The 25,198-nt window shown below is 37.6% G+C and overlaps 2 protein-coding genes and 1 pseudogene across 3 annotated transcripts; 2 read left to right on the forward strand and 1 right to left on the reverse strand.

Annotated features, from left to right (window-relative positions):
• Nucleotides 1-6,785: 6,785 nt before the first annotated feature.
• On the forward strand, nucleotides 6,786-18,686 carry LOC147284072 (linamarin synthase 2-like; annotated as a pseudogene). Its single transcript, XR_015122278.1, has 2 exons — nucleotides 6,786-7,415; nucleotides 17,579-18,686. The product of XR_015122278.1 is annotated as a linamarin synthase 2-like (transcript).
• Nucleotides 18,687-19,293: 607 nt separating this feature from the next.
• On the forward strand, nucleotides 19,294-21,462 carry LOC147284073 (linamarin synthase 2-like). The gene is made up of 2 exons (XM_086245908.1): nucleotides 19,294-20,049; nucleotides 20,287-21,462. The coding sequence occupies exons 1-2, from the start codon at nucleotides 19,536-19,538 to the stop codon at nucleotides 21,222-21,224; spliced, it is 1,452 nt and encodes a 483-aa protein (XP_086102034.1). The 5' UTR covers nucleotides 19,294-19,535; the 3' UTR covers nucleotides 21,225-21,462.
• Nucleotides 21,463-21,542: 80 nt separating this feature from the next.
• LOC147284074 (Haloacid dehalogenase-like hydrolase (HAD) superfamily protein) lies at nucleotides 21,543-24,673 on the reverse strand. Its single transcript, XM_086245910.1, has 11 exons — nucleotides 24,217-24,673; nucleotides 24,001-24,094; nucleotides 23,650-23,694; nucleotides 23,465-23,515; nucleotides 23,113-23,187; nucleotides 22,974-23,007; nucleotides 22,499-22,554; nucleotides 22,329-22,388; nucleotides 22,003-22,062; nucleotides 21,834-21,880; nucleotides 21,543-21,745 (listed from the first exon to the last, which is right to left on the reverse strand). Exons 1-11 carry the CDS (start codon nucleotides 24,561-24,563, stop codon nucleotides 21,697-21,699), a joined length of 918 nt encoding a protein of 305 aa, XP_086102036.1. The 5' UTR covers nucleotides 24,564-24,673; the 3' UTR covers nucleotides 21,543-21,696.
• Nucleotides 24,674-25,198: the final 525 nt, after the last annotated feature.

The raw sequence follows: 25,198 nt of genomic DNA on the forward strand, positions 1-25,198 counted from the left end.
CGCTGCTGGTCGACTTGGAGCAGCAGAGGGGGTGGGCGCAGTGATCGACGGTGGCGCAGTGATCGACGGTGGCAGGCCCAGTCTGCTCGACGCTGCACCGACGCCGTTTCCCGTCGACCCCCATTGTCGCTGCATCATCACAGCGACGCCGACTCCAAAGCCGACGCCGACCAGCACTGCACCGTCTGTACCTCCGCCTGCATGTGCGACTGACTGTGCGCATTGACTCGTCTGCCTGGGTGCACCTTCACCAGCTTGTGCCGTGGCTCATTCTTTACTTTGCCATTTACTGTAGCAGTGAAGCCACACAGTTTGCTGGTCTGTGTTGCCGAATAGTTTGCTGCTCTATTTTTGATTTTAATATCCTGCTCTTCGTGATTGATTGGCTACTTGCTGGTCTGTGTGTGTTCCCTCTGTCTTTTTTTTGTTGTCAATCATCATGTCTCAGACACCTCCCTCTAGTCCTGGAGGCTCGAACAAGAATCAGAACAAGGATGTGGTTAACCCAAAACCACCGATGCCTGCTCTTCCTCCGTTAAGTTCCCAAGATGTGTCGTCACTAATCTCACCTGAGAAGCTTGATGGCTCCAATTATATTGATTGGGCCCTCATCGTGCAGAATAAAATTAGAGGTCGAAAACGGTGGGGTTTTATCACAGGAACAAGAGCCGCTCCAGAAGATGTTAATTCTGATGAGTTTGAAACATGGGAGGATGAGAATTGCATGGTCAAGTCTTGGCTTCTTGATGCTATGACTAAAGAAGTCCGCTCTCTCTTTATTCGATTACCGACGGCAAAGGATATCTGGGACGCAGCCAAACAAACTTATACAGTGAGCCAAGATGCTTCCAAGGCATATCAACTCCACTGTGAGGTAATCTCTGTCCGTCAAAATGGTGGGTCTATTATTTCCTATTTTGGCAAGTTACAAAAACTTTGGCAGGATATTGATGCAATTGAACCTTGCATTATGGATTATGCGAATGATGTTGAAAAATATGCCACTATGATTAACTCTCAGAGATTATACATGTTTTTAGCTGGTTTGGATTCTCATCTAGATGGAGTTAGAGGCCGTATTCTTGCCATGTCTCCACTGCCTAAAATACAGGCGGCCTATGCGATTGTGTGCTCTGAGGCTAATCGGCAGGAAGCTATGATGGGGGGTGCTGATGGGGCAGTCGCTATGGCAGCCCGCAAATTCTCCCATAAAGATGCCAAGAAATTTGAGCGGAAGTGTACCCACTGTGGGGGTACAACTCATGTGGTAGAAAAATGTTTTAAGCTTCATGGCTATCCAGAGTGGCATCCGAAGGGTGTGAAGGCTTCTTCTTCGACTCCGAAGGTTGATAACTCCGGTTCCAGGGTGAACTCTGTTAGTTCCTCCAGCTTTGTTGCCAAGTCAGGTATCTCTAACTCTGTTTTGAGTACTTCTGCTTGTACTAGTAATGGTGCATGGATAATTGATACAGGTGCTACGGATCATATGACTTCTGATCGTTATGTTTTTCGTCATTTTTCATCTGTCTGTCCTAAACCATTTATTGTTAATGCTAATGGTGTGTCATCTCCTGTTCTAGGGGGCGGCACGGTCTCCTTCTCCTCTGATTTATCTTTGCATAATGTGCTGTTTGTTCCTTCCCTAAATTGTAACCTTATTTCTGTTAGTCAACTAACCAAAACTCATAATTGTGTGGCCACATTCTTTCCTACTCATTGTGTTTTCCAGGACATTCATACCAAGGAGAAGATTGGCAGTGGTAGAAAGAGTGGTGGTTTGTACTATCTGGATAGTGGGGTTTCCGCTTCAGACAGTAGTGGCATTGTGCGTTTAGTTCGTGATGGTTCCTCAGAAAATAAGAAGAAGATCTGGTTGTGGCATCGCCGACTTGGTCATCCTTCCTTTAGTTATCTTCGACGTTTATTTCCCTCGTTATTTCTTGGTTTAAACATTTCCGATTTTAATTGTGAAGTTTGTGTGTTGGCCAAAAGCCATCGTTCCGTGTTTCCTTCTTGTGATAAACGTATGGATGTTCCTTTTGCTTTGGTACACTCGGATGTTTGGGGTCCTGCCCCGTGTGTTACACATAAAGGAATGAAATGGTTTGTGACTTTTATTGATGATTGTACTCGAATGACTTGGGTTTATCTTCTGAAACATAAAAGTGATGTGTGTGCTGTTTTTCGCCTTTTCCATAAAATGGTTCTCACCCAGTTTGCCTGTCCTATTAAAGTTTTGCGCTCTGATAATGGCGGTGAGTTCGTTAATACTGAGTTGACTCAGTATTTTGCTTCTACGGGGATTCTTCATCAGACTTCTTGTGCTCATTCTCCACAACAGAATGGGGTTGCTGAACGCAAAAATCGGCATTTATTGGAAGTCACTCGGTCCCTTCTTCTGGGTGGTCACGTGCCATCTTTACTCTGGGGTGATGCTTTGAGTTCGGCTGTCTATCTGATTAATCGGACCCCGTCTAGTGTTCTTGACTTTCGGCGACCGTTGGATGTTCTCTCGGATTTTGTCTCTTTACCAGGTATCCTTCATTTGGAACCCAGGGTTTTTGGGTGTGTTGCTTTTGTCCATTTACATTCTCATCAGCGATCTAAGCTCGCATCTCGGGCCTTGGAGTGTGTATTTGTTGGTTATGGTCCATCCCAGAAGGGGTATCGGTGCTATCATCCCTCTACTCAGCGCTTCTATGTCTCTATGGATGTCACTTTTCATGAACATCAACTTTTTTATTCTCCACGTTCACTGGATTCTACCCTTCAGGGGGAGGTTTCTAGTGAAGTGCAGAATCGAGATGATGTGTTGTTTTTTGATAAGTTTGGTGATGGGAGTAGTAGTGAGGAAGGGTTAGAACAGACTGCTGATCACCCAGTGTCTGAGGATGATACTGAGGATGCAGAAATTACTGAAGATGATACTGAGGATATGGTAGAACAAGAACCTACAAATTCTGAGCCTGAGGAGTCACCACTCCATGATAGTACCGCCATCTCTCCTACTCCATTGAATCAATCTTCTTCGTCTATTGAGGTAACCGACAATACTCTTGAGTCACATTCTGGTTCAGATCTTATTTCTAATGCTTCTAAATTTACGCTTCCTCCTCGGTCTAACCGAGGACAACCACCAGCTAAATATGAGCCAGATCCAAATGCCAAAGTTAGGTACTCAATTAATAATCATGTGTCGTCTGTTAGGCTTTCAAAGTCATATGAATCGTATGTTCTGCAATTATCTTCTGTTTCTATTCCTAGTAGATTGCAGGATGCTCTTACAGATTCTAGATGGACCAAAGCTATGGTTGAAGAAATGGCGGCATTACAGAAGAATTCAACCTGGGAGTTGGTTTCTCTACCTAAGGGGAAGAAGACAGTTGGGTGCAGATGGGTGTTTGCAGTCAAACACAAAGCTGATGGGTCAGTTGAAAGGTATAAGGCAAGGTTGGTAGCAAAGGGTTATACACAATCCTATGGCATAGACTACTTGGAGACGTTTGCTCCAGTGGCCAAGTTAAACACAGTACGGGTTCTGTTGTCTTTGGCTGCTAACAAAGATTGGCCACTCCTTCAGTTTGACGTAAAAAATGCCTTTCTCCATGGTGATTTGACTGAAGAAGTATACATGGATCCTCCTCCAGGTATACCAGAGTTTGAGAATACGAGATTGGTCTGTAAACTGAAAAAGTCGTTATATGGTCTTAAACAATCTCCAAGAGCCTGGTTTGGGAGATTCACTCGTGCGATGAAGAACTATGGTTATCGGCAGAGTAATTTTGATCATACTTTGTTCCTAAAGAAAAGGGGGAAGAAGATTACTGCTCTTATCATTTACGTTGATGATATGGTTCTGACCGGAGATGATTATGAGGAAATCTCTAATTTGCAGAGGTACTTGTCTCAAGAGTTTGAAATGAAGCAGCTGGGGGACTTGAAGTTCTTTCTTGGAATAGAAGTGGCTCGGTCTAAACATGGCATATTCCTATCTCAAAGGAAGTATGTTTTAGACTTGTTGTCTGAAACTGGTATGCTTGGGTGTAAGCCAGCTGTCACTCCTATGGAACAAAATCATAAACTTTTCGAGTGTTTGGGTGCCTTGCCTGCAGATAAGGGGCGATATCAGAGACTTGTTGGAAGATTGATATATCTGTCTCACACTAGACCTGACATTGCTTATGCAGTTAGTGTAGTAAGCCAGTTTATGCATGCCCCGTGTAAACCCCATATGGATGCTGTGGAGCGAATTTTGCAGTATTTAAAATCTGCACCTGGTAAAGGATTGTTGTTTGCTAATCATGGTCATGTGAATGTTGAAGGGTTTTCTGATGCAGACTGGGGTGGTTCAGCAGATGATAGAAGGTCTACCTCAGGCTATTTTACCTTTGTAGGGGGGAATTTGGTGACCTGGAGGAGTAAGAAGCAATCAGTTGTATCTAGATCAAGTGCAGAGGCTGAATACAGAGGTATGGCACTCGGAGTAGTCGAACTTTTATGGTTGAGACATCTATTGACCGATTTAGGGTGTCCACCTACCAAACCTATGGACTTGTTTTGTGATAACAAATCTGCTATTGATATAGCACATAATCCTGTTCAGCATGACAGAACAAAGCACATTGAGATTGATCGACACTTCATCAAAGAGAAATTTGAAGCGAAGATTATTAACTTTCCATTTGTGAAGTCCGAAGATCAGCTTGCAGATGTGTTGACCAAGGCTGTGGCAAATCGGGTGTTTTTGGACTCACTAGACAAGTTGGGCATGTGCGATATATATGCACCAACTTGAGGGGGAGTGTTGGTGTGAGTCAACACGTGTGATTATTGTGTAATTATTAGAATTAATTAGGTGGTTTATTAATTCCTGTATTTTAGTTATAGGCCCATGTATATAAACCACACTTTGTGGTCTTAATCAATAATCAATTGAGCAGAAATCATATTGAAACCCTAAACCTAAACCTTCTCTGTACACTATGATCATCTTTCATGGGTAAGTTGTACTTTTCACTCCCACACTTGGTTTCAGTTTCAATTTGGCGAAGAAAGAGAGCATTTTTTTGATACCATTAATTTTTCTATTTCTTTATGCGTATGACTCTTCCAACTTTTGCTCTCTTGGTTCCTTTTTATGGAGAAATTCAACCACCCAAATTTTTTCCCCTTTTAACGAAGGCAACTCTCAGCACCCTCTCTCACTCTCTCCCCAACCACCACCACAGCCCACCCACCCACCCAATCACTCTCCTACCCACTCCCCAGTTCAATCCCCAACCCATCACGCAACACCAACACCTCTCCCCCCATACCACCACAACCCAAGCTCAACCCACCCACTCACCGATTCAGCCCCCAAAGCCAAGCTACCCACCCAAGCATTGTGGCAGCTGGTTATCCATTGGAGTGAATGAATCTACCAAGATTTATAAACTCCAATTCACAAAAAATAAAGCCCTCACATTCCCAAATACCAAAACCCAATTCTCCTATAATCCAAACCCAAAACTTTAGTTATCCAGATTTATAAATTATGCAAGAGAAGAGGGGAGGAAGAACGAGGTGGTCGGAGCGAGGGACCACCGGCGGTGGGGTTGCTGCTATGTTATTTGTTTATCTGAAAAAATTTGATTTTTGGGTAAATTAGAAATTTATGGGTATTGAGAGAATAATTTGGGATATGAACATAAAATATCCCTAAAAATATTTCATGGAGATGCAAAAAGACAAAAATAAGTTTCATGCATGGCATATAACTATTTTTGGATGGAAAATTGGACGAAAGGTAACAGAGATTTGACATTGAAATTTTTTTTAAATTGAAGTGACACGCTAAGTCAAAAAATTTATTATGTAGTGAAGTAAAAAACGGGTCAAAATTATGTAGAGATTAATAAAAAGCCTTTTTATAATTCCAAACAGTGTAATGCTAAATTTGTAAAGAAGACATGCAAAGAGGACCTGGATGCTCTGCCAGGCAAACTATACCAGCCAATGTGCCTGACTTTTAATTCCAGCCCTTCAATAATATCTAATGGTTGAGATCTTACCATATTTCCAAATGATCTCTTTTCAATAAATTAATATTAAAAATTTAAAAATTAAGAAAACCAAAAAACCATAATCCCAGCCCAGCCCACTGTACCACCCTCCTCCCCCCCTTTCTTTCTCTATACCAACACAGCACTGGTGTAAGCGGAGCTCCTGAGTCTAAAATCCACTTTTTTTATACTCAACCTCTTGAATCACATCCAGAGAAGTTCTGAATTTATGTGGGCACAGTGGCTGGAAAAAAAAAAAAAAAAAAAAGAGTTCGTCTTAACATCTGCAAAGCAGTTGTGTTTAATATCATTATTATTTTATTATACATCACATTCATGAAATTGAAGATTCAAGAAAGGGAGAAAAACTGAAGAAGTGGGTTTTAGAAAAGAAATGTGTAAGAAAATTTCAACAAGAAAAAGCCCTTCACCATCAAGATATGTGGATTGGGATATGGACAAAGAGAGAGGGAGAAAGGAAGAGAGAGAAAGAAAGGGGAGGAGGTGGGTCAGCCGTACTGGGGAGGTGGTGCGGTGGATGGGTTGGCCTGATGGGTTTTTAGTATTATTTAATGGAAAAGAAGTAGTTTAGAAATGTGGCAAAATCTCAGCCATTAGATATTATTCAAGAACTTTTAGCAAGTGATGTACGTGTCACTGATGGATATATCATAGATTCATAATAATTGATGAACCATACACTTAGACGTCATGATTCGCTAATATGGTATATATAAAAATGTTATCTCTCTAGCAACACTGTTGCTATAAATGGCACATGCAAGATCCAAGTTTGTCTGGTGTAGATCGAAGAATTAAGAATCCGTCTCTTGCCTAGTTTAGAAACCATGGATTCAGTACTACAAGGACTAGGAAGGACCAAAAAAGTCCATGCAGTGTGTGTCCCTTACCCATCACAAGGCCATGTTAGCCCCATGATGCAATTAGCCAAGCTTCTACACTCAAGGGGCTTCCACATAACCTTTGTCAACACTGAGTTCAATCACAGCCGTTTAATCCGGGCCAAAGGTTCCGACTCCGTTAAGGGACTGCCGGACTTCCGGTTCGAGACCATACCGGACGGGTTGCCACCGTCGGATAAAGATGCAACCCAAGATGTTCCAGCCTTATGTGACTCCACCAGGAAAACCTGTCTAGGCCCATTTAAAGAGCTGGTGGTTAAGCTCAATTCCTAATCTCAAGTGCCACAAATTACTTGTATAATTTCAGATGGTGTGATGGGGTTTGGGAGGCAAGCTGCTCAGGAATTAGGCATTCCAGAGGTTCAATTTTGGACTGCTTCTGCTTGTGGCTTCATGGGGTACCTGCACTACAGTGAACTCCTTAAACGAGGCATTGTTCCATTCATAGGTACTTAATTAATCCTTTTTTCCCTTTTTTTTTTTTTGTTCATGCTTTTCTTAGGTTATATATGCATATAGATTCGTATAAATTAAGAATTGTTTTTCACAAAAAGTACTGCATCTCTCATGTTCATCAATTCCTAGCACTCTAGTTACGTTAAGGGTAACTAAGAAGCTGGCCAGAGGTTGATAGCAGAAACTAGCTAGTTGTTTGTTAATTTTCTTCTTTCTTTTAATGATTTTTAATTATGTTATTTATGTGAGTCTCTCAATCCCTTTCAAAAGTTTGGTAAAAGCATAAATCATGTGTAATACATTAATATATGTCAATATAATTAATGGCCAGAAGAAAGTACTCAAGTATATATCCCTCCTGATAATAATTGTTAACATATGCATTTTAATTTAATGAGCAAAAGTAAAAAGATAATAATCCATACTTCTAAACAAACGGATGCATATATATATTTCCTAAATATTTATCAAACGATATTAGAGGAAGAAAAATCTAAACTCGAAACCTCAAATATTGTAGCTCTCATAAACAATAGATCTTGTACCAGCTCTTAAGAGAGTTTGGGGCAGAGCATCACGCATATACGTACAAGATTCGATCTTGATCTTCTTCTCCATGTGGGTGACAGTACAATAAGATTTAATTATGATGACGAAAATTATATCCATCGGATGCAATAAAACTATATTGGACCAACTGTTATATTATACTTACTATATGTATTAATTAATGTACGACTTAAAGCAGTACACATATAACAAAAATTGTTTCAAATTATTGGGAATCTTTTGCCCCACAAAAGGGGAAGGGAGGTGGGCATAAATGACAAAAACAATGTCGATCTTTTTTGTAATCTTTTGGGCTCATTGAGAGTATATTTCATTATTTCATATTAGGAAGTATAAGTTTTGTATAGTAGTGGATTTAGATTCTCTACATTTTTTCTCTTTTTTTACTTGCGTGATTTTAAATTTAGTCATATATTATAAATCTAAGGATGTGAGCAAAACAAAAAATGAATTCATAACACAAATAATTGTTTTTGAGTGTCTATAAACCTTTGATTAGATTTCTATACATAACTGTGATTACAAAACAAGTATAGGAAAAAATCTAAGATTCCAAACACGGCCGGCCCTGACTTTTGGAAGGCCCAGGGATGAAATCTAAATTGGACCCCTAATAAAATCTTGAGTCCATTAATATATAGGTACTGTCATCTAATTTTATTAACCAAAACCACCTAAAGCCTCATTCTTCCTTTGCGGACCAACTACCACAAACTCATTCTTCATTTGCGGACACCACACCACCACTAGATCCCAAAATACCATGTAGACACCACACCACCACCACTAGATCCCAAAATACCATCCGAAAATAGACATAACAAAAACATACCATGCAGACATCTTCCAAAATATCAGCATCAACGCATCACCAAAAAAGGAAACTGAAAATCTGCAACTCTAATAAACTGCAGTTTCACTTGCAGTTAATAATTGCAACTGCAAGTCTGCAACTCAAATAAACTGCAATTTCAGTTCATTTGCAGTTCTAGAAATTACAGTTTTTGCAGTTTCAGAAACTGAACAAAAAAAAAAAAAAATCAAGAACCTACTACTGATAAAGAAACTGCAGTTTCAGTTCATTTGCAGTTCCAGAAATTACAGTTTCTGCAGTTTCAGGTCACTTGCAGTTCCAAAAACTGCAGAAACCTGCAGTTTCAGTTCACTTGCAGTTTAAGAAACTGAACTAAACAAAAAAAATCAAGAACCTACTACTGATAAGAAATCAAAGTAAGAGTCTATCACGAGCTGTGACCATGCCCAATCGAGGAGAAACCGGAGTGGTCGGAGTAGAACTAAAAGGCACTACTACAATAATGTAAATAGACAACACTTAATAGATAACGGTTTTGTTAAAACTGTTGTCTAGTTTCAAAGAATAACGGTTTTTTAAAAAACTGTTGTATTAATACATGGAATCTCATGATTTTTGGGTCGTTGATTGTTTATGTTTTGTCTAAACAACGTTTTTAATTTTTAAGCATTGTGTAAGCGCTAGATTTATAAAAAACCAGTGTACAGTGATTTCATTAAAAAGATTTACTGTAGCTTAGGCCGGTTGTGTAATGTCTCATTCCTTATATTTTCACATTACCTCTTCCACTTAGTCGAAATCCCTCTCCTTCTCAAACCTCTTGATCTGCTCTCTCTCTTTCTCTACCACTATTAAACTCTCTCTGTCCTGTCGCACACCCTCCACCTAGTCCAGCCAAACTCTCTATGTCTCTGTCTCAGTCTCATTTATCTTCTTCATTTTAGCCACCATGATTACAATTAAACAGATTTCATTCCCACTTCCAGAAAACCCCAAAAAAATTAGGGATTTTGATACCCACTTCAAGATTAAGGTAAGATTTGCAATCGGATACACGAAGAGCTCACGGAGTGAAAGGTCAATCCTTTGGCAGGTTTCAACGTTCTAGTCTTGGCCCCGACGGTGAGTTTTGAGCTTCGCTTGTTGGTAATTCCATCTGGGTTTGTGTGTTTTTGCGCGAATCAAGCTGGAGCAGCAGTGTTGTTTCCTCTACTACAGTTGTTCTTCCACCTTGTTGAAGTTTCATCGGGTTTTACTTATCTTTCTGTCTATTTCCTGATTAGGTTCTTCTTCAAAGTTAGGGTTTTCTTCTCCTTTTTTGTTTAAATTTCGGTTTAGATGTTTTAATTTTGGGGGTTTTGAATTTTTGTTTGCTGGGTTTTTTTTTTCTTTGGTGTGATGGTTATCTTGTTAATTTTTTTAAATTTTTTTGGGCAAGGTTGTGATTTAGTTTTCTGGGTTTTTGATTTTGATTTTTGTGGTCACTTTTGGCAAATCTTTTTGTTTTATACCTTCTAAGAAAGGGAGATCGAAGAAAAAAGCCTTATGTTACAGGAAGTAGAGGAGTTTTAATTATTTTTTTTTTTCTTGGGGAGTCTTTACAAAATAACAAGTCAAAGAATTGAGTTCATAAGTAAGGCATTGTTGTAACTGGGCATACTTACTTAGATTAGGGACCCTCAATAGTTCTACATAGCTCCAAATCATTGTTTTTGATTTCCAAATTTGATGGATCTAGTAATTTGTAGTAAAAATTTAACTTGTATACTTGGGTTTGTTTTGTCTTGGCCCTTATTTTGAATGGCCTGCATTTTGCAGAATTAATGTTACAACTAATATAGCAGAGTGGGGAGGTTTAAAGGTTGGGAAATTGGACACTAATATAGCAGAGAAAAAGAGAGATAGAGAGATAAAAGAGGGGGAGAGAAAGAGAATAGATGAAGAGATAAGGAGACTTCATGATTGAAATTTGAAAGCAGGGGTTGGAATATGGAGGACTAGCTAGATGGTGATAAATAAATTATAATAAAATAATGGGTTAAATAAAGGTTAAGAAGAACATGGTTGCAAATTGGAAGCAACAAGAACCCCTCTCCTCTAATTTTGAAAGCAAGCCAATTCCTTTTGACTGGAGGCAAAGAAAAATAACAAAGCAATCGGCGTAGGCAAGATCACTTTACGCATGTCTATTTTTGCATCTTTTTGATCTCTCTTATCTCTTTGTTCAGAAAATAAATATTTGGTGAAAGCAACCACTTACTAGCTGTCTCATGTGCAAGCTAGACTATTTTCTTTTGGGTTTAACTTGATCTTGTATCTACTTTTGGGCTGACTTGAACTTGTTTGCCATGTGTATTTGTAGACTTTGCAGCACCTAAGAAAACTTGCAGCAAACATTGCTACGTGGGGCTTGGAGCAAGAGAAATAATTTGTTTATTTCTTTGGTAGTTTAATCCCTTTCACGTGTCCTCTTTTTGCTGACTTTGGATTTCCATACTTTTCCTTTGTCTTATACCAACAGTAGCTGACCCTTTTTATTAATTTGCAGGTATCAACTAACTGAAAATGAATTCAATACCCCCATAGTCCTCCATGTGAGACTTCAAAGAGTGAGGTTCCTTTTCTTTATAATGGACATAATTTCTCCATCCATTTTTTTTTCTTGGTGTCTTTTTTTCCATTCTCTAATACATGCTTTTTTTTTTTTTTTGGCAGGGAGGGAAGAGAAGAGACCATGTTCTTGATTTATTTCTCCAGGTGCCGACTGCCTATTTTTTGTTTTGCTATTTTTTTTTTTCATATGACTTTGTTGAAAACCTGCTCTTTCATCTTGCAGCAAGCCACTTCAAAATCAAGACTTAAGACACAAAGAAAATGAGTCACTCCTCTTTTATCTTGATGGCTGCAATCCCTTTTTTATTTTTTTTCTTTTAGCAAATCACAAGACTAGCTTGTGTTATTTTCCTGCAGGAAAGGTGCCGAAGCAAGCCATATCTCCTTTGGAATTTAAAGTGAAAGGTTAGACCTCCATATATATATATATATATATGTATCTATACATCCAAGAAAAGCATGTGTATTCCTCAGTGGCTTTTGTTATTTGAATTGCCTTGTGATTCGGAATTGTGCCAGGTACTGATGGCAGCAAGGGATACATTTCGAGCAACTGCCTATGACTAGCTGGAGATATTGGCTAAGAGGACTGGGTGTGAAATTTCTTTAGTGGAGGTTAAGAATGATAAAATTGATGGGCCATGTGTGCTCTTTTAACTTTACAGGAAATTGGACATCTATCAATGTATACTTATGAATAAAAGTTGTGCATGAAACAATTTTTCGCTAACTATGGTTTTATTTTTTTAATGGTCTTTGGGTTAACTTCATAGCCAATATGTACTTGAGTGAATTTTTTGTATCTTACATTAGCTGAATGGTTTGGGTATTGATGGATGGGTGGGACGACAAATGAATATTTTCACTTATGATGATTTGCAATAAATTGGACTGGAGATGTATAATTTTATAACTCGATATACAAGAGAACCACTCAAAATTAACTTGTTTATCGGTAGGTAAATTGATAAATCTTGCAAATATGGTTAAATGACTTATGCAAAACTAGAACATAGAATTTTTTATTTTTGTCTCAGCATTTTTAGTTAGAACTTTTTTAGCTTGATCTTTTAGTTTCAATCAACCTACTTTGCTTTCTTTTTTTCTTTTTAATTCTTTGCAGGTTTATTAAAACATAAGGTCAAGGAAGCCTACTTCTATCATCAAAGTTCTAAATCAGGTTCCCAAGTATTTTCATACTTCATATTATGAAACGAAAAAGAATCCTATTGAATTTTTTTTATAGTAAATTTAAAATAATAGAGTACAGCTTAGAAGTCTAAATTTTGGTCAAAGCCAAGTACTAAACGATGATGTTTCCTTGCTAAATAGCCATATAGAAGTACTATGATTTAATGAGTTGTTAGCACCTATTTTTTTGGTTATTTTAAATACTTACTGATGAGAGTACATTTTCTGCAGACTGCAACATCATATTCAAAGAGAGCATTGGAATGTGCATCTTACCTTTGTATGGCCACATACTTGATGCAGTAAGTGATATCTTAAAATGAGGTTCTAGTGAAATCTCATTTTCTTATAATCTTAATAAATTATCTTATTGCCAGCCCATCTTTCTTCAAGCACTCTTGAAAAGGGAAAGGAAGAGGAATGACAAGAAAAAGTCAAAGCAAAGGAAGAAGAAATTAAGAAGAGAAAAGATAGTATTAAACGGTTTATATTGGTTGCCCTGTCTGATTTTTAGCTACAAGGCTCTTGTAATTACAGTATTGTTTCCTAAAATAAATTTTAAATGAACATATAGACAGTTGGCTGTGTCTGTTTTTTATCAGTATAATATATGTAACAAGGTTTTTCCCAAGTGTCCCTTGAAAATTTCAACTTGTAACTTTCTTTTTGTATGATTTCAGGTTGCAGTGAAGTGAGCATCACTACAAAAAGTCATTCTTGAAATCGTAAAAGGAAAGTGGGAGCAGGAGAGGGACTAAGTTCTGCTTGCCACCATTGATGACTCTTGTAAGCATGTTGAGATTTATTAATTATTGCTTAAACAAGCATGCATTTGTAAGTATGATTGTGCATGTAAAAGAGTATTATATGCCAAATTAGATATGGTAATTACATACTGCTTTTCAATCCTCTAAATGGGTCTTCTTAAACAGAATTGATACATGCATGCCATATGACTCACTGCAGATTAGCTTCCTACTATTTCGTATCTTTCTATTGGAATTTCTTAAACTTGGGAATGTATCTTAACATTGTTCTCTTAACATCCTACTTTTTGTGAAGCTTTTTCTTGTTCTTTGTATTTGGAAGTCTAAGTTCCTGCCATGGGTTAGGACAAGGTTCTGTTGTGACAGTAACTAATTTTATTGCATTTATTTTTGGGAAATATCTAGTCTTAGTAGCTAATAATTTGATGTAGGACAAAAAATGGTTTTGAAGATTGAGGACCGGACCTCCCCTTTGAGGACATGTTTCATTTTGTTTAAAATGTGCTTTGGATCAATTGTGTAAAAACCCTTGTTAATTATGATGATGATGGATTAACTTGATGGTTATGACAGGTTAATTGTTTTTTAAGTCAATTAGATCATTAATTTGATGGTTGATGATTAACTTAATGGTTATGGCAGGTTAATTGTTTTTTTAAGTCACTTAGATCATTATTTTGAGGGATTAATACCATTTTGCTCCCCCGACTATTACACTTGTATCAGTTTGCTCCCCAGACTTCTAATTTGGAAAATTAAGGACTCTGACTTTTTCAATTTTGCCAATTGAGGTTCTTTTGTCAATTTACACATTTTTTATCCAAATCTTTGAGGGCAAAATGGTCCCTTCCAATTAGATCTTATCATTTTTTCCTCATGCATCATTTTTCCTCTTTTATTTCTTGCTAAATTTTGCTTGATCATCTCGATATTTTAGATGAAAAATGTATAAATTGACGGAATAACCTTAATTGGCAAAATTGAAAAAGTCAGGGTCCTTAATTTTCCAAATTAGAAGTCTGGGGAGCAAACTGATACATGTGTAATAGTCTGGGGAGCAAAATGACAGTAATCCCTTATTTTGATGGTTTGTTCTTGCTTTGTATGTTTGTTCTTTGGTTCAGGGGTTTCCTCTGCTCCTTTTTTCTTGATTGATTCATTCAATTACTTAAAAAAAAAAAAGTTAATTAAACAAAAATGTTGAATTTCTTATTGGTGTATTTCCTTATGTTAATCCCTTTGTTACTCCATGGTTAATTTCAATGGGAAAGGAGAAAGGACAATACCTACTCACAGGACCAGATTGATGAAGTACGCGCTGAATGGGCGGCCTTTCTGGTGCGCTATATGTAGATCCAATACGTACTCCTCACTTCCCTAAGTTCGCCGGCTGGGTTTAACAAGCATTTTTTGGTAAATATTTTATATAGCTAACTAGCTAGGCTGTGTAGACATGCAATATTATGATGGGAGCAGTTCATTAACTAGCTAATCTTGCAAAGTCAGATATTTTGGTATGTATATGGCTGACTTTGCACGATTACTTAGGTTAGACCATGCCATCCCTAGCTTTCTAGTTTTTGTAATCAACAAGTACTTTTTGTAGTTATCAAGTTACTTATAATTTTTTGGGCTATACATTAATTGGCAAGGGATGTGTGAATGGGTTTGTTATATATCATGATCGACTTTGTAAACTCCAATTCCAATTTAATGAATTCATGGATCTTTTTGAGTTATCAATATTTGTGGATTACTTTGGATGCAACAAGCAGGGATTTAGTGGGATTTAATTCCAATTGGATATGCAAGCAGGGAATTAATGGGGATTCAATTGGATGCAAGCAGAGATATAAAAATGTGAATCAAACAAACAACAGTTTTCAATTTAAAAAAATTGTGTTAATTAATCCTAGACAACGGTTTTAGTTAAATAACCATTATATAACACACCTACTAACAACAGTTAAAACGTTTAGGGTTTAGGGTTTACCAAAAAATTGATGTGTATCATCTATCTATACAACATTTTTGAAAAAAAATTACTTATCATATGCATATCTTAACATCACATATAGTTAAAAGAAGTTGTAGAGATTATAATTACCCAACGGTTTTAGAGTATCAAATGATATGTATAAGTAATTAAAATAACATGTTTTAGTTAAAACTGTTGTTGAGTTTCTTATGTACCAACATTCATGCCAATTTAATACTTAATTATGCAACGGTGTTTCTTAAAACTGATGTTTAACAATACTTTGGACAACATTTATAGTAAATAAGTATTGTCAAATCATTACTAATACAATAGTTTTGTATCTGTAAACGTTGTGTATTGTGTTTCAACACAACCGTTTAAGATGAAAATCATGCATTTTGGTGGATACTAGACAACAGTTTTAAATTATAACTGTTGTATTAATCCATTCAGACAACAGGTTTTTACCGTTGTCTAATTATGCTATAGATGTCACTCGCCTAGACGACGAAATTTTGGGCAAATAGACAACGGTTTTTTATCGTTGTCTATTAACTTCATTGTAGTAGTGAGGCTTCGATCAAGCTCAGAGTAGATCCATTTCTTCTTGGTCGGCGCTGAGATTTTCAAGGCCATTACCAGCAGTGCTGCTCGTGGTGGTGGTGTTCGTCCCGAAGTTATTTGCTCTGCGAAGAAGAAGAAGAACAAGAAGTTGATGAAGAGGAAAGAGAAGAGAGACATAGTGGGGGGGAGAAAGAGAGAAGATGAAAGTGACTAGAGAAGAAAGAGAAAGACAAAAAACAGCTAGATGCATCTTACTTTGTTATTAAATAAAATTAATTGGTACACTAGAGAGTAAAAACAATAAGTAAAAGGTAGTTTAGGGTAATTAATTCTAAATTTTTTTGCAAAACAATTCACAATTGACAAGAAATCAATTAGGAAATTTTCGATCACATCAAGAAATCAATTAGGAAATTTTTGGTTGAACGTCAAGAAATAATTGAAAAAAAAAATTTATAGGAATATAAGAGAAAAATTAAAAGGGAAAAACACACACTCAAACATTAATTACCTTCTTGCCTCAATGGAACCTTTCTAATTTCTTTCAGATTGAAAGAACCTGTGGAGAGCAAAAAAAAAAAAAAAAAACCAAGTTTTCCATAAGACTATATGGAGAGGCAAAGATCCGTCTTTGCCAAGTCAAAGCAAACATGCTCTTTGAATCCAATTTTTTAGAAAGAAGGCATGTACTTTTGATAAAAAGAAAAAAAAAATGTGTAAACCCAAGGGCAAAAAGAACCCACTGTCATGCAGATGGGGATGTTGGCTTGCTTCTCTTGTGATTCACGTGAGAAGCCAAAGAAAAAATGAAGCAAGTTGGCCAAACACAAATTAAGGAAATAAAAAGAAATAAAAAAGTGGCTTTCAACTAATAATCAAAGAAAAATAGGTTGCAGAACGCAAACTTTATATCTTAGAATGGCCTAATTTTTTATTTTTTTTTTGGTACAAAGGAGGGCCTAAGCCCAAAGAAAGAAACTATATAGCTACAGCTCTCATACAATAAGTAGAAGAACCTAATTACAGTGAAGACATTATAAATAAACTCAACAATTATTTTTTTTAATATATATATATTAATATATACATAATATAAAAATTTGTGGGCCACCCTTAAAAGTGGGCCCTAGGTGGTCGCACTCAGTGCCCCCCTTCAGAGCCGGCACTGATTCCAAATCATGCATAACAGTTTATAGTATTTGGATTTCTCTACTTATTACCAATTGGTTTTGAGATGAATGGTCAAATTTTCACATGATACTAGAGCCGACAATTCCCATATGATCAAACAAAACGACCATACTTCCTCCACGTTTTCAACTATAGTTCAACCACATGTTTGTCTGGGTCATACCACACATAGGGAGGTGTGCCGAGAGTACGTATATCATACATTTGGAATTCTAAAGCTTCTTGAGTCTCTTCACCCATTTTCAATTGTTTTGGATTAGATGTTCAACTTTCACACTTCATATATGCCCTGAATAGAACTAGTTGTGTCCTCCGTGATTGTGATATTTGATATTTTAGCCTATGAGTTATAACTGCATATGATACATATTTGAGATCTTCGAATTCACTCTTATAGCCATACAACATCAAGTCATCAACAAGATCAAATCACACATTTTCACATCCCATGCATCCTTTTTCAGAAGAAAATTTCATCCATGATGGGACGCTGGATACACCAATTGATTGGATCCCAGGAATGGAAAATGTTAGGCTCAAAGACATTCCCAGCTTCATTACTGATGCCAATGGCATAATGTTCGATTTCATGGGATCTGAAGCACAAAACTGTTTGAAATCTTCTGCAATCATCTTCAACACATTTGATGAATTTGAACATAAAGTGTTAGAGGCAGTTTCAGCCATGTTCCCCAACATTTACACCATAGGCCCACTTACTTTGCTTGGTCAGCATGTCCCTGAAGAAAGCAAATTCATCAAGTCGCTTAACTCAAGCTTGTGGAAAGAAGACACAAAATGCCTCGAATGGCTTGAGAAAAGGAAACCCAATTCGGTTGTGTATGTAAATTATGGAAGTGTCACTACGATGACTGACCAACATCTGAAAGAATTTGCATGGGGGCTTGCAAATAGCAAACACCCATTTTTGTGGATAGTTAGGCCTGATGTGGTAAAGGGAGACAATGCAATTTTACCCCGTGAATTTTGGGAGGAGATTAAGGATAGGGGTTATATAGCAAGTTGGTGTCCGCAGCACCAAGTTCTTGCTCATCCATCAGTTGGGGTTTTCTTAACACGTAGTGGTTGGAATTCTACTATGGAAACAATATCTGAGGGTGTCCCTGTAATTTGCTGGCCTTTCTTTGCTGAGCAACAAACCAATTGTCGATATGCATGCACCACTTGGGAAATTGGGATGGAGGTGAATCATGATGTTAAGCGCAGTGAAATTGAAGCACTTGTTAAGGAAATGCTGGAAGGGGAGCAAGGGATGAAGATGAGGCAGAAGGCAAAGGAATGGAAGAGAAAAGCAATAGAAGCCACTGATGTTGGAGGATCATCATTCAATAATTTTAACAGATTGATTAAGGAGGCTCTCCAATATGGTGAACGACTCAATGGGACCATTAATTAGAAGGCCGAATCTGATAATAAATGCTTTGTTACTAATAATGTTTTTTATCCGGAAATAAGTATTTCGCGGGTCGTCCCGGGACGAATATGCACCATTGGCTAGGCCATTTAATTGGCCCACATTTGGTTAATAAAATATTATTTTATTTGAGATAATATTTGAGTTTAAGATCTATTAAGTTCATGCACCATCTTTGTCATTTGTTTACTTGTTAAAATGAATGAACTAAATTTTGATAAATATAAAATAATATATAGAACCCAAAGGGCCGATATGGTAACATAGCACTGTGAGATTTCATAAGAAAGGACCGGCACGATCAGGCCTCACCAGCATCGACTTTAGAATTTTACGTGTGGAGGTGAGGGCATTTATGGGATTATGTAACTAATCAATGGGTCAAAGTTCAAGTAATGTAGTTAAAATTTTTCCTTAATTAATTTTCGGTACTTATTGCGTACTCTAGTCTCATAGTTTCATTTATAAATTATAACTAGTACCCTTAGACTTATAATCCGAATTTATTTTTCAATCAGTCAACAAATTTTTTCTTTTATCAGATCAGTTTACCTTTCCACACAATTAACTCTCTCTCGTTGGCTTGACTAATAGATTTGGTAAGAAAATAAGAGAGCAGGTGTATTGCTTTAGTATTTTTTGCGAAATGATTTGACTAGAAGTAAAGTTTTGTCCACATTATACACACATTTTGTTTTTTTGCTGACATATACGGGACTACCTACCCCCACATTAAGAAGATACCCAAAGACAATACAATGGTGAAAAGTCTGCATAAACGAAAGTCTACACAATCCAATGGTGAAAAGTCTGCACAAACGAAAGTTCAATGGGGAAAAGTCTCCCAATGAGTTTTGCAAGAAACTTTCACTACGAAGTGTTAAGAGATCGATAACGTTTGTATGACAATCCACTCAAAAGAAAAGTTAACTTTGAGTACAAGTCTACAAAATTGCATCTGATCACTCTCTCCTGGTTTGGTAAAGATGGATTCAGTAGTAGGAGGAACCAAAAAACTCCATGCAGTTTGTGTCCCTTTACCAGCACAAGGCCATGTTAACCCCATGATGCAGTTAGCCAAGCTTCTACACTCAAGGGGCTTCCACATAACCTTTGTTAACACCGAGTTCAACCAGAGGCTTTTAATCCAGTCCAAAGGTTCGGACTCCGTTAAGGGCCTATCGGACTTCCACTTCAAGACCATACCGGATGGGTTGCCACCTTCGGATGAAGTTGTATCCCAAGATGCTCCAGCTTTATGTGACTCCACCAGGAAAACCTGTTTAGGTCCATTTAAAGAGCTGGTGACTAAACTGAATTCTTCATCTGAAGTGCCACAAATTACTTGTATAATTTCAGATGCTCTCATGGGGTTTGGGAGGCAAGCTGCTAAGGAATTAGACATTCCAGAGGTCCAATTTTGGTCTGCCTCTGCTTGTAGCTTCATGGGGTGCCTGAAGTTCAGTGAACTCGTCAATCGAGGCATTGTTCCATTCAAAGGTATACATTCCATATTACAGGGTTATGAAAGTTTAAATTAAAAGAGCAAGTTGTGCTAGCATGTTTGCATACATTAAATTTCCACTTTTTGTTTCTTTTTTATGCTTCATGCATATAGAATCATATAAAACAGTGTCTTTAACCAAGGGTGCGTTTCTCAAGATCATGAATTAATTCTTAAGTACTATATATAACAATATCTAATAAAAAAAATTCACCTTCCATGCACTTTTTCAGACGAAAATTTCATGCATGATGGTACGCTGGATACGCCAATTGATTGGATCCCAGGCATGAAAAATATTCGGCTCAAGGACATCCCCACCTTCATTAGAGTTACTGATGTCGAGGACATAATGTTTGATTTCGTGGGATCCGAAACAGAAAACTGCTTGAAATCCTCTGCAATCCTCTTCAACACATTTAACGAATTTGAACATGAAGTGTTAGAAGAAATCTCAGCCATGTTCCCCAACATTTACACCATAGGCCCACTAAATTTGCTTGGCCAGCAGGTACCTGCAGAAAGCAAATTGATCAAGTCTCTTAGCTCAAGCTTTTGGAAAGAGGACACAAAATGCCTTGAATGGCTTGATAAAAGGAAACCCAGTTCGGTTGTGTATGTAAATTATGGCAGCATAACTATGATGACAGACCACCAATTGAAAGAATTTGCATGGGGGCTGGCAGATAGCAAACACCCATTTTTGTTGATAGTTAGGCCTGATATGGTAGAGGGAGACTCTGCAATTTTACCTAATGAATTTTTGGAGGAGATTAAGGATAGGGGTTATGTAGCAAGTTGGTGTCCACAGGAACAAGTGCTAGCACATCCATCAGTTGGAGTTTTCTTAACACACTGTGGTTGGAATTCAACAATGGAAACTATATCTGGGGGTGTGCCTGTAATTTGCTGGCCTTTCTTTGCTGATCAACAAACCAATTGTCGATATGCATGCAACACTTGGGAAATTGGAATGGAGGTAAACAATGATGTTAAGCGCAATGAAATTGAAGCAGTTGTAAAGGAAATGCTGGAAGGGGAGAAAGGGATGAAGATGAGGCAGAAGGCAAAGGAATGGAAGAGAAAAGCAGTGGATGCAATTGATATTGGAGGATCATCATACAATAATTTTGATAGATTGATTAAGGAGGCCCTCCAATATGGTCGATGACTTCTAGAATGAGGAACAGCTGTGGTCCCTCATAAAGAACCATCAAATGTGCTTTTTATTGATCAGGTCTTATCTTATTTTCATGTTTAGTATTTTGATCTTTTAATGTTTATCTTTGATTTGGACAAACCATTGTTTTTTTTATTTTACCCTTTTCCTTGTTTTAGTATTATGTTCATCCATAGGCACGACCTGTGTTGCTTATGGTGTAATCATAATGTATTTCCTACTTTTTTTTCCCCAGTTCCACAAGCCTTTGTGAAAAAGTTCACTTGTGTTTTCAAACAAAATACGAAACATAGGATTATCTAAATAATATACAAGGAGAACCACGAAATAAAATCAATAAAGTTCATTATTTTACAACTGTACAAAATAATGAATGCATTATGTAGAGCCATTTGCCAATGAAAAATTTAACAAAAGACAGTGTCTGCTCAGCGAATTGATCGAATTCAAGAAATGGAATTTCCTAATTGGAAATGACAACATTTTGAAGTAAGAATTCCAAGTCTTTCAGTCTGCAAGGATCGCACGAACCATATTAAGTATGTCAATTGGTGTAACAAAAAAGAATGTATACGCAAAAGAAGAAAATGGTTACCATACCTTATATTACTCAAGTCAGGATAAATTGCTATTGCATCTTTAAAATCCTAAATTAAATGAAGGAAAAAACAGCTCAATATCTCATACTGCATTATCTGACTGCCATTTTCCAGCTATTGTAAATCATCTTCATGAAATTCTTCAACTAAGATGGCTACAGAGGTCTCACCTGGTCAGCTGTTGAAGATGTGTAGGTAATCACACATGACATTCCAGCTTTTGTTGCCGCCTACAGGGACGAATTTTAGTTCCCATAATAAAAAAAGAGAGAAATTTAATGGGCGATGACAAAAAAGAGAGAACTTATCGTCGTACAATTTTAACTCTGGTAAACTCTCCATATTCTTTGCATTAGTAATTCTTACTGTTATTTAAAAATGCCAAGTTGATTTATGAAACCTTGTTCCATGTTTTCCAGTGATTCAATCCTGCTCTTAAAATACAACACTTAAGAATATAAATGAAGTAACAGATTAGTTCTAAAACAAGATATACCTGTAGCCCAATAACACTGTCCTCCACGACCAAACAATCTTTCTCTGAGATGCCAAGTCTCTGTAAGACATAAAAAGTTACAGTTTTGAGAATTATAAATTCCCACTGAAGGAAGAAGTTGTGGGTATTCACATTTGGAAGTTTCAAATTTAGGATGTTAGATTAACTACCTTGGCAGCTGTACGATAAATTGAAGGGTCAGGCTTTTTTTCCTTCACATCATCACCTGCAAACAAAATCACAGGAAATATTGACTGTAAAGGTCTAATTTTTTATAAAAGAAGAAAACAATTCAAACAAATCGGCTCAATCTGATTAGATCAACCAGAAAGACTTAATATTACTGAAACAAATGCAAGGACCAATACAATGACCCTAAGAATTGGAGGCCAAGAAATGATCTGCAGCTAAACTTAGCCATAAACAAACGGGACTCAAAGAATCTCTTGGACATCAATGCAACATAAATTATCATACATAGGATGGACTGAAATTAATCCAAGTGATGGATGCGTAATTGACTGTTCCTATGCACATGGCAGAAGCAGATAAAGATAGTGTCATAAGTCATAACATGTGTCTCACAAAAGATTTAACCAAAACAAATTGTAAAAAGATATGGCAGTTTAAAAGTAGTCAACATACCAGCAAGGAAGCAATCAAGACCGTGAAAGCACTCCTGAAATAAGGAAGGTACAATTGATGAACACACATTGTCAAAACAAAGTAGTAAAAAGTAAAAACTAGTTCTAACAGTAATAATAATGTTAGAGAAAAGGCTTACAATTCCAATAAGGCTTTCAAGACATAGAATAACTGAACTTTTAGTTGCTGCAGAGCAAACAGCAAGCTTTTTCCCCTACAACGATGAGAGAGAGAATCACTCTCGCAAGCTTAAAAAAAAAAAAGTAAAAAAAATAAGAGAAAATAAAAACTCCCTTATGCAACAGAACAGATGCTAACAACAGTGGAAGAGGAAGTAAATCATACAGAGAAGAGAGTAATTATATGGAAACCAATTCATCAAATGTAAAGAGACGCTCTTAAAACTGAATTGTGAAGGGAATGCATATAAATAAGTGGATTTAAACTACCATGACAAGAAATTTTATATTCAATGGTAAATATTATCTTACAGCAGCCTTGGCCTCGTCCATTAATCTTAAAACTCCGGGTCTTGGTTCCACCTGGTTCAAAAAAGAAACCAGTCTAAATAGCTAAGAATTATTTATTCAACATAACTGATAAAAATTTCACCAAAAAGAAATAAAAATCAATCAACAAGAAAATCAAAATGCAGCAAGTATAAATGTCTGCTTACAGTTCCAGATTTGATAATTTCTTTGTACCTTTCAGTTTTCCAATCCTACAAGATCACAAAAGGATCAACATAAAGTGCACCGCATTCAAAAAATCTATGCCCAAAAGTTGGAAATGCAAACTGCAAAATCTCAATGCAGTGACAGTGATTTAAGGAGTTTCTAAATGAGCTGCAAAATTTCTAACTAGTTTAAGCCAAATAGCTACGCCGAGATTATAGAAACTTTAAAAAAAAAAAAAAAGTAGGATGGGGGAGCAAAACGGCAAAAAGAGCTGACATTCAAATAATCAATTTGCAAGAAGATAAAATTTTCTTTGATTTTCTCAGAAACCAAACAACCTAAAGTAAAACCTGAAGTGTATCAATGATCTTGGCCCGGTCTTCATCGTCTTCCGGAGGCTTTTCAAAGATTGTGGACGACGGCCACCCGTGCTCCTTGAAGTACCTTAACAATCCAAAACCCCAATTTAATAACACTGTAAATTTTTTTTTTTAGAAAAATAAGCAAAACATAGAAACAGAGAGAGGGAGGGAGAGAGAGAGAGAGAGAGAGAGAGAGAGAGGGACCATCGCATTTTGGGCTTGCCACCGCCGATTTGGTTCTGGAGCTGGTCGTAGAAGTCGGGGGCCCAATTGAGGGGATTCGGGTCGGAGGGAGAGCAACGGACATTGAAGTGAGCGAAGGCGTCGTTGTAAGCTTGGCGGTGCAAGTGCTCGGACTCGAGGATTACGCCGTCGCAGTCAAAAATCAGAGCTTGCAGAGTTGAAGAGGAAGCTGAGACTGAGAGTGAGACTGAGAGTGGTCTTTGTGTGGAGGAGGTGAAGAGCTTTCTTCTGGGGCTTCTTCGGAACCGAACGAGGGTGGTTTGGGTTGGGAGTAGAAAAGAGGAAGAGAGAGTCATCGAGCACGCCATGGCTGGCTGGTTTGGGTTGGGATAGCTTGGGTTCCTGTGGCTTTGGGCTCTCGTCGTTTTTAGCGGGTGAAGCACGACCGTTGTAAACCTCCAAAATTACTCTCTTTAAAAGGGAATAAAGTTAAATTACAAACATGCCCTCAACTTATTCTCCTTATAAGCACACCCTCACTTTTCTTACCTCACATCTTTTTTTTAGAGTGCCGTTATTTTTACACTATTTTTTTCTTTTTGCACACCCCACTTAAAAAAAAAAAAAAAAACCAAAGTGAAAAGACATACACACCCCCTTTCTCTCTCATTCCTTCTCTTATCTTTCCTTTTCAGCCTTTCTCTGCAAACACACCTCTTTCTCCTTAACCAACTAGCCCGACCCACCCTTCCTCTTTCTTCCTTCCTCCTCCTTCCTCCTTCTCCTTCCCCTTCCCCTTCCCCTTCCCCTGCGCCCTCCCAGACCCACCAACCCAGCCAGACCGACCCACGTACCCTCTTCCTTCCTCCCCCCGTCACCTTCTCCTTCTTCCCTTCCCCCCGCAACCCACCACCGGCCTCCAGATCAGAAGCTTCTGTCAACCTCGCCGACTTCCCTTTTCGTCCAGCCAGGGGGCTGGGTGAGTCAGAGAGAAGAGAAAAAG

The sequence above is a fragment of the Dryas octopetala genome, chromosome 5, assembly GCF_963921425.1.
Source record: "Dryas octopetala chromosome 5, drDryOcto1.1, whole genome shotgun sequence".
Lineage (NCBI taxonomy): Eukaryota > Viridiplantae > Streptophyta > Magnoliopsida > Rosales > Rosaceae > Dryas > Dryas octopetala.